At 45.4% G+C, this 8,779-nt stretch overlaps 1 protein-coding gene across 2 annotated transcripts in view; it reads right to left on the minus strand.

Annotated features, from left to right (window-relative positions):
- Positions 1-8,165, minus strand: part of LOC109859323 (microtubule-associated protein Jupiter) — a 30,627-nt gene extending 22,462 nt beyond the window's left edge. Inside the window, exon 1 of one of the 2 annotated variants that reach the window (XM_020437449.1) lies at positions 7,678-8,165. In XM_020437449.1, coding sequence (XP_020293038.1) covers positions 7,678-7,739 — 62 coding nt within the window. In that variant the 5' untranslated portion in view covers positions 7,740-8,165. The remainder of the gene's footprint in view (positions 1-7,677) is intronic. The other variant, XM_020437450.1, reaches the window with a different exon arrangement.
- Between the last annotated feature and the right edge of the window lie 614 nt (positions 8,166-8,779).

Genomic DNA, 8,779 nt, shown 5'->3' on the forward strand with positions numbered 1-8,779 from the left:
TTACACATTTTAGATGTTTACGCATTTTAACACACATGCGATCTGCATAAAATTATCATATTACACATTTATGTGTGTTTAAATAACACAGATAAGCGTGTAATCTTACAATTACACAGAAAAAATGTGTTAAAGTAACACACATGGATTTGCAGTGCAGATAAACTAAATTTCGCGCGTGCAAACATTTCAATCCTCGCGTGAAATCGAGATAACTTTTGCGCGATGTCTTGCGACAAAGAGAGAGAGAGAGAGAGAGAGATCCAGTCTCGGACTAGAGAGATCGCCTTATCTAACGGAGAGAGACTTGACGGCGTGACTTAAAGGGTGCAATATGATAGGTGTTAGTCTCGACTTGTGTACACACACACGCCACGTAATGTCAGGTATGATCGTCCGCTAAAGACGGGCAATCCGAGCGGCCTCGTACACGACGGGCGCGCATCATATCGCGGTCGATCTACTCGCGAGAACGCGACTCTAATGTATGCACGATCGACGGAGTCAACGTACCACACGGAGAAAGAGCTAAAAGCGCCGTGAATAATGTGAAACAAAAGTTCAGCAAATGGCAGCAGAAACGCTCGGAAGTAATAACGTGCGCGGTTATGTATGTACGTGTTATATTTGTCCAGAAAAGTAAAAGCGTGCATCGTCCGCGTGCATCGAGCTCGCAATTTTTGCGCTCTAACGAGTAAAATAAAAAAATATATATATTAAATAAAAACTATTTACAAATTTAATGTATAAATACATGTTATATTTAACCTTTATAGCACGGAGCAGTTGAACGATGTTTATTTGAAGTAACAAACGTTGTGGCCGGAACTCTATTCGGTCTTAAATTTACTGATTGCGCGATACATTGAGTGTAATTTTTTATTTCTTCAATTTTCCAATTATTATTACAATTTTTGCCGAGCGAGATACATCTGTCCACAAAATACTCTGAGAGTTAAAGAATAAATTTCGTATATTAAACTTATATTATCTAATATAATAAAAAAATAAATTTATAATAATAGAAAATAAAACTACAATAATAAAATTGTATGATATTATATTATTGTACGATATTATATTATTATATATTGTATGATATTAAATTATATCCATTATAATTTATTAATTTAATTTGCACATGTATCGTTAGAAATAAAAAAAAAAAAAGAAAAACATGTTCTTGTTACGTTGATTATCAGCACTTAGTGTCCGGTCGTATTATGATGTACCGTGCGCTTGATGATGCAAATCAAATGTTATCCGCACGGTAGCAATTCACGAGGCGCGTGTTTGTCATTCGTGACAAGTAGCCACGATCGAATCGGTGTGTCTCAAACGAGATTAGAGAGAGCTCGCGAGACGACGGTCTGTCTCTCTTCTTTCTCTGTCCCGTCTCTATCGGCAATCTGGGACCCGACCGGACTTTAATCGGTCGCGAACGCTCGCGGTTACGTTTATCGCGGGCGCGCAATTTACGCGCTAAATGTCTATCTTCTTCAGGTTTTTCCGCTTCTGATTGAATCGTTTAAATAGAAAATACGTTCGTCCGCGCGCGCGCACGACAACCGGACGTATGTTTACGGTTCATAAAGTCACCGTAAGTGAAATTACCTTGTAGTACGTGAGCTCGTGTGTGATATCTCAAGTCAAGCGCTTGCTGTAATTGACGCGATCGAAGATAAGCGTCTCTCTCTTTCTCTCTCTCTCTCTCTCTCTCTCTCAGCCTTTGATAAGGAGTAATATCGCGGCGGAATCGCGACCGGCAAAGAAACCGATCATCAAAAACGCACTCTTTAAGAGAATATTACTTCCTTGTAATGAAATTGAAATCAGATACACGAATGCGACCAACGCGCGTGCGTCTCTTTCTCTCTTTCCTCCTTTGCGATTTATAATTTTACTTAAGACAAAAAAGAACAAAACTAAGGATAAAATCGTCAAAAACAGAGAAGAGAGTTTGCGATACGTTTTTTCTTGAGACGATATCATCTTTGAAGTTACGACAAAAAAAAAATCGCTTGAGAGTTTACTCGTAATTAAGGGTTGAGAGCGAGACACGTTCGTTATCGGGGCTTCAAGTGCGAAAATTCACCTTCTCCGCGAAGCCCCGAGAGTTCGCGAGAGGGCGACAGAAGCCACCCTTTCTCGCGCGTCACGATAGGGTATGGAGTAACCCTATCCCTACGTGTCACGTTCGATGAAGGGCTGGTCAGACACGTAACGCGATACGTTTTTGATTATATACACACGCGCGCGCGCACGTGCATACGCGAAATGCATATATAAGAAATGCACATAAGAAATGCATATGAGAAGCTCGTTTTACAAGGCCAGGAAATTGAAGAGAGGACGATCGCGTGCGAGATAGAAAGAGAGAAACTCCGTCACGGTGGCGAGCTTAAGTGTCTCCGTTCGAGAAATCGTTTGTCGCTTTCCGTTTCGACGAACGCGACACCACGTCGTCGTCGCTTCGAAACTGCACGTACATAGTCTCGCGCGCACGCGATTTCAACGCATACGTTTCCGATTCGAGAGATACAGGTTGAGTTGAGATGCTTGTTCCGAACCATAACGGCATTATATTATCTGTTTTAAACGATTAAACTCGCGATTATAACTCGCGTATCTAAATTGTTTGTCATTAATTTTAATTGATTTCCGGTAAATACTGCATTCAGTAATTCCATCCGCGATCCACACACGCAGATGCTCGTTAATTATATAAATTATATCGAATAAACGACTCGATTGATCAATTCACTTTCAATAAAATTCTGCTAACGAATTAAACGTAATTACCGGACGAAGATCCGAGCGCAAAATGGGCACAAGGTGGAGGACGCGACAAAAAAAAAAAAAAAAAAATATATACGTGGCTCCGCGACCCACGCGACGATCAACGGCGCGCGCTCATTATCCTCGTTAGAACGGGGCTCGTTAAGCAGCCTAATCGCTGATTGATAATTACACGAATTAGACCCCGCCCCGTTTAAGGCATCCTCTCCAATGAAATTGACATTGGTTCCTTGTTCGGTTCCCGGGTCGCCCTAAACGACGCGAATTGACAGATTAATTGCGCTAATGCCCTCGTCGTCGACGTTGCCAACGACGTTTTTCTTACCGAACTCACGCAAATACAAATCCGACACGCGATCGTTTTCATTCCCGCGCAGTCGCATCAACGTAACGTAATTATACACTTTTTTTTCTGATTGAGATCTATGTTCTATTAGTTTCCACTTGTTACACACGCGGTCGAATTAAATTGCGCGCGGAGAGCAATTCTCTAGCTCGCAATTTCATTTCGCTCATATTTCAATCGAAAAGGCGTGTATCGGCGATTTTATTACTTTCCCCGACCTGTTTGGCGATTTCCTACTTCCGAGTCACGATATTCTCTTCGCGTTCCGAGAACGGAGAGTATTCTTGTATAAAAAATTTAAATAAAAAAAATATATTTTTGTATATCACATCAAAATTTTATTTATTGTAATAATTTTTATGTTTATTTAAGTTAGGCTTGAAGAGCTTTTGTTATGCTTCTTTTTGGTTGATAAATTTTTATCTAATTTCACGTCTTTAACAAAGTTATTATTTTTCTTATATTAAACGGAGAATTTCTTTCAATCTTGAAAAAGAGCTTGGGAGTCGCGAGACCTTTTTTTTCCTTCTCCATTCTCGAAATCGATCGCTCTCGAGATGCTCTACGTGACGAAATACAACCGCGATCAGCAACTTTTTTTTTCAAGTGTCTCGCGAACAGGTTACAAAGAACCGACTCCGTTCTCCGTGCAAGAGGGATCGGCACTGTTTATCATCCGGGGACAAAGCCGGCACTGTGTATCGCGAGCTCCCGATATATAGAGAAACCATTGTAACGGGAGCATCTCTCGATGTGGCACGGGAGCGCCACGCAATACTCATCTTCCTCGCGTCGGGGATAAGCATCGGTCCCGATCTCTCGCTCGATGTTGGACGACGACGTATGTATCGCGCGAAGCACCTACATCGGGGGTCGGTCGCGAGAACGCGATCGCGCTGTCATCGCGCGGAAGTATAATCGGGAGATCGACGCGCACTTCTGTTTTCTCCTGCATTCTCTCCTTCCACGAAGATTTTCTGTCCCTTTGTATTCAGCAGCGAATAATAAATTCTTTTTGATGTACGTTTTTTTTTTCAAGAGCGTCGAGCGAAAGCCGTAATTTATTTCCGAGTTCGTTAATTGAGACCTCTCGTTAATTAGTTCGCGATACAAAGTTCTCCGCTGTGAGACACGCGGCCCGCACGAACGCGGCGGAATCGCGGCTGTCTGAATGGCAGCCCCGCGATAACTTCCACGGAATTCCCATTCAGGACACACAACGCCGCCGTTAAACACGGCGTAAAAGTCCTTTCCTCCGCTACTAATCTCGCACGCCGATCAGCGCGGGGCCGCAATTAATTCAAGCACCGGCACGAAGTCATTACCGACTCGGCGCGCGAAACGAATTCCGCAACATTCGCGATTTTTCGTCACGAGAGAAAGAGAGAAAGGACGCGGAGAATCTGAGAATAGGATTCTCCGTTCAAGAGATTAACACGAAAACAACAACTCGCGTTTGGACGATTGACATGCATTTTCTGCAGCGGCGCGGCGCGGTGTTTCAAAAGAGAAACATATACACGCTCGCGCGCGCTTAAATAAAGTGCAGTCGGTCAAACACGCGCGAACGCGAAAAATCCCGACGCTTAATTAAACGCGACGACGGCTGCTAACGTCCGCGTAATTATATATCCGTCCCTCGCTCCGTCGTACCGCAACAATTACACACGAGGGCGTTGACCAACGATCGTTTTAACGAGGCTCAATTGCATAAATCTTGCGGCCGTCCTTCGTGCACAAGTTTCGCGAGCAGATCCTTCTCGTCAAATTGAAGCTGAACAACACGGCGCGCTCCGCGCCGACTGCGGGGTCAATGGACACCCACGAAGAGAGCGGTCTCTCTCTTTCTCTTTTTCTCTCGTCAATTAAACATCGGGGAGTAACCCTGTAATTATATGCGCGATATGTCCAAAGAAATTTACAAATCCGTCTCGTCGAAACGCGCAATTTATCTCAAAAACCGAGACACCGCTCGCTCGACACTACACGAAAAAAAAAAAAATTTTGCTATTGTATGGTCGGCAAGAAAGACTTGAATTTTGGTTTCAAAGTGTTTCTTTGGCGAAATGATAAGATTAACAGCAAATTTTTCTCACTATAATAAATGTTCTTCGGCAACTAATTTTTTGGCAAAAATTTTGTTTCCACGTACGAGGTGAAGTTTCTGAAAAATCGGCGGAAGAAATAATATCCTACGCGTCGTAAAGTCGGGCGTTTGTTAGGCGAGCCGCCGCTTTGACTGCGAAGCGCGCTGTGGATCGATAGAGAGACAGTCTTCGAGATTTTTAGCTTCTCTCAATTATGGAAAACAACGCGCTTGTTAATTAATCGAGAAAATCGATTCCACTCGCGCGCGGAATCCCGAAATTAATGTTCGCACGAATGGTCGTTTGAAAATGTCGAGAAATATGAGGCAACACACACACACACACACGGAAGGAAACGCAAAAACCACACTAGCGTCCTTTTCGCGCAGCAACGCTTGATAAGGTTCGGAGAACAGTTACGCTTTCTAAATCCAGTTTGATCTCTCGCCTTCTCTTCCTTCCTCGTTTCTTCTTCTCTTAATTAGCGACAAATGTGGAACGTGAATTTTTGTCGTCTGGCTATCGGAATATTTTTCAAGATATCGAAAAAACAAAAAAAAAGACAAGCTTAAAACGCACTTGCTTATCTTCCTTCAAACGATGAAGCACATTCATCAGCGGAATGCAAAAACTGTCGTTGGAAAACGAGTCTGAATATCGTCGATAAAAAAAAAACTTCTCAAAAAATTCATAGAAACGGAGAACTCGAAAGAAACTATCAACCGCATTTTTATCAACCGCGCCGCGTTATCGGCACGTCCTTCGAAGGAAATGACGTTTCTCCAGAGCGAGAAAAACCTTGTCCTGATAACGTCTGTCACGTCAGAAATACCAAGATGAGAGATCACACACGATGAAGACCGACCGACTTAAAACAAACAACTTGTCCCGAGAACTTGTGACCTCTGATTATCTTTACTGGAGCGCAATCGATACAATCGTTTATTTATAAGACACTCAACCGTGTCGTAAATATTTTGCCGGTTACGTTCGCGGCGGTGTCAACGGAGTCGTTAGCGGAGACGTCCGGGCTGGATGTAAATCGATCAGACCTGTCACGAAACAACTTTCTTTCTTTCTCTCTCTCTCTCTTTCTCTCTCGTTAATCTTGCGTTTCCACGAGTTTATAAATAATCGGCTCAAGTGCGCGAGGCCCGCCTCGGAAAAATAGACACCTGCGCTTCGCCCACGAGAACCGCAGCGTCTCTTCCCTTGTAATTACAAGAAAGCTCGGCGGTTCTAAATCTTACGCAATTCCGCGAGGAAGACGAGAGGAACAGAGAGAACGCGCGTGACACGCGCGTTGGGAAATATCTTTATTGCCACTCCGGCACGCGCGCGCCACGAAGAACCTTCACCGCAGATGCAATTTCAACGCGGACTATTATGGTTTAGCTTTCGGCTGACAGTCGAGCGTTACGACGAAGTTTTTGATCGAAGACGTCGCGGCGAAACTCAAGAAACTAATCGTAGGAATTTTTGAGCGGAAAATGAAGTTGCTTTTTTGGATTTCTCGATTGAGAGAAGAATAAGATCTCGAAGATGCGTTTCCACCAAAAAGTTCAAGCGAAGAGCGTTCGTTCTCTTCTCGAAAGTTTCCGAGAGAAGATTCCTCTCGTTCGCCGCAAAATCAATGCGGAGCGGATTTGCGAAAAAAAAAAACGAACGAGACATCGCTCGATGCGTGATATCGGAATGACGTTTGTACGAGCTCCGCGCGAAAGCGCATACACGTCAGCGCAGAGGGATTCCGAACCGCTTAGATGGCAGCGTCAGAGGGTAAACATCCCCCTGTGTCCCAATAGCAGACCGCTGCGTTCGGATCGATGTACGCGAAGTGCAACGGAGAACAGATGCATCAGGGACAAACATCCGACTGGCGGAACACGAAGCGTAACACTTTTTCCGGATTGAAAAACATAACATTTCAAGATCGAAAGTGTCGAAATTCTCTCTGAACGACGAGTATACTTCGAGATAGTTATCGAGAGAAAATTACTTAAATGTGAAAAACGACACCGGGAAGCGCGCACTCTGGCTTTAATGAACAATTTTTGTAAAAATCATATTTATACGTTAAACCTCTTTTTCAGGCAGAAATTTGGAAAACTGCGACAACAAGTACGCACAAAACACTCGCGTAACCTCGTACTCATTCGCGTACGCATCCATCTCAAAGAAAGCCAAGCACCGAACGATCAATTTGCTCCGCGAGCATTTCTCCCTCCCTCCCCCCTCCCTCGTTTTCTCAATTTATCGACGAAAACTGAACCGGCACTCGCGACGAAAGGATGAAAAAACGAGAAAAAAAAAAAAAAAAGAACGGAACTTCAATGCGTAAGTGCCAAACGGAAATGTCGCTCGTGCGAAGTCCGCAGTGCGGTTACGCGCTCTCTCTCTCCCTCTCTCACGATCTCTATCTCTAACACTGTCGTCGGCGATTACCTCTTCTTTCCGTATCCGACATTGTCGAGCTCGACGTGCCTGTACGTCGCGTAGGTGGCCATGACAATTCTCCCGGGATCCGACTTCGGGTTGAGAAATCCCACGAAGATGAAGAAGAAGAAGAAGAAGAGAGAGTTGCTCTGAACGACAAACCCTCGAGCGACTCTTCCTTCGGTGGTCGGTTCTTCGTCGCGAACGAAAAACTCGGAAAAACGAAGCTCTCCTCCTCGTCGAACTTGACTTTCGCGGATGATCCAGATGATCGCGGGGTTGTGCTGCGATTGAGTTTTTACTTGGTGCGGTGTCAATGCCGCGAGTCCGGGCGAGAAACTGACGGTCGAACGAGGATCCGGCCTGTATATAACGCCTCCTCCACCGGTGTGCGCGCCGCGTGCCGGTCGCTCACGTTCTCTCTCTCTCTCTCTCTCCCTCTCTCTTCCTTTATGCCACTCTCGTGTTCTTGCTCTCTCTTTCTCTCCTTCTCGCGTCTCCCTTCCCGACGGGAGCTGTGCCCCGCGACTCGCTCGCCGCCACCTCCACCGTCGGTATCCCGGCAGCGCCAGAATGCACTTCCACCCCCGTCGTGCGTTCGGAGCCAGGAGGAGACGCCGACGACGCCGACGCCGACGTCGTGCATTCACCTCAATCAATACGCTCGGCGAACCGGACCGTGGGGAGGAGAGAGAGAGAGAGAGAGAGAGAGAGAGATGGAGGAGAGAGCGAGGGGAGGGAAGAGGATCCGCCGGCGCGTAGGCATTGCTCGTTGCACATGCACGTCGCTTGCACGTGCGGAGGTAACGAGAGCGCGGGGATCGGAAGACGACATCGGGCGAGGGCGCGGATCAACGACGTCTCGTCCGCCGAGAGGGTGGGACGCTTTTTTTTTTGTCGCGGCGATCTTTGTTTCTGCGCGCCCGAGAAATCGCGTCTTCTTTCCTCTCTTTCTCTCTCTCTCTCTTTCACTCGGAGTACGTGAAACATGCGGTAAGTTTTTTACGGTGCACCGAGAGAATCGATAGTGAAGAAATAAAACGGGAGGGTGAAAAAGAGAGAATTACCGGGAGGAGATAAAATCCAAGCTGCAAAATCGAGACGCGCGCTT

This window comes from Pseudomyrmex gracilis, unplaced genomic scaffold (assembly GCF_002006095.1).
Source record: "Pseudomyrmex gracilis isolate BER0280 unplaced genomic scaffold, ASM200609v1 scaffold_257, whole genome shotgun sequence".
Taxonomy (NCBI): domain Eukaryota; kingdom Metazoa; phylum Arthropoda; class Insecta; order Hymenoptera; family Formicidae; genus Pseudomyrmex; species Pseudomyrmex gracilis.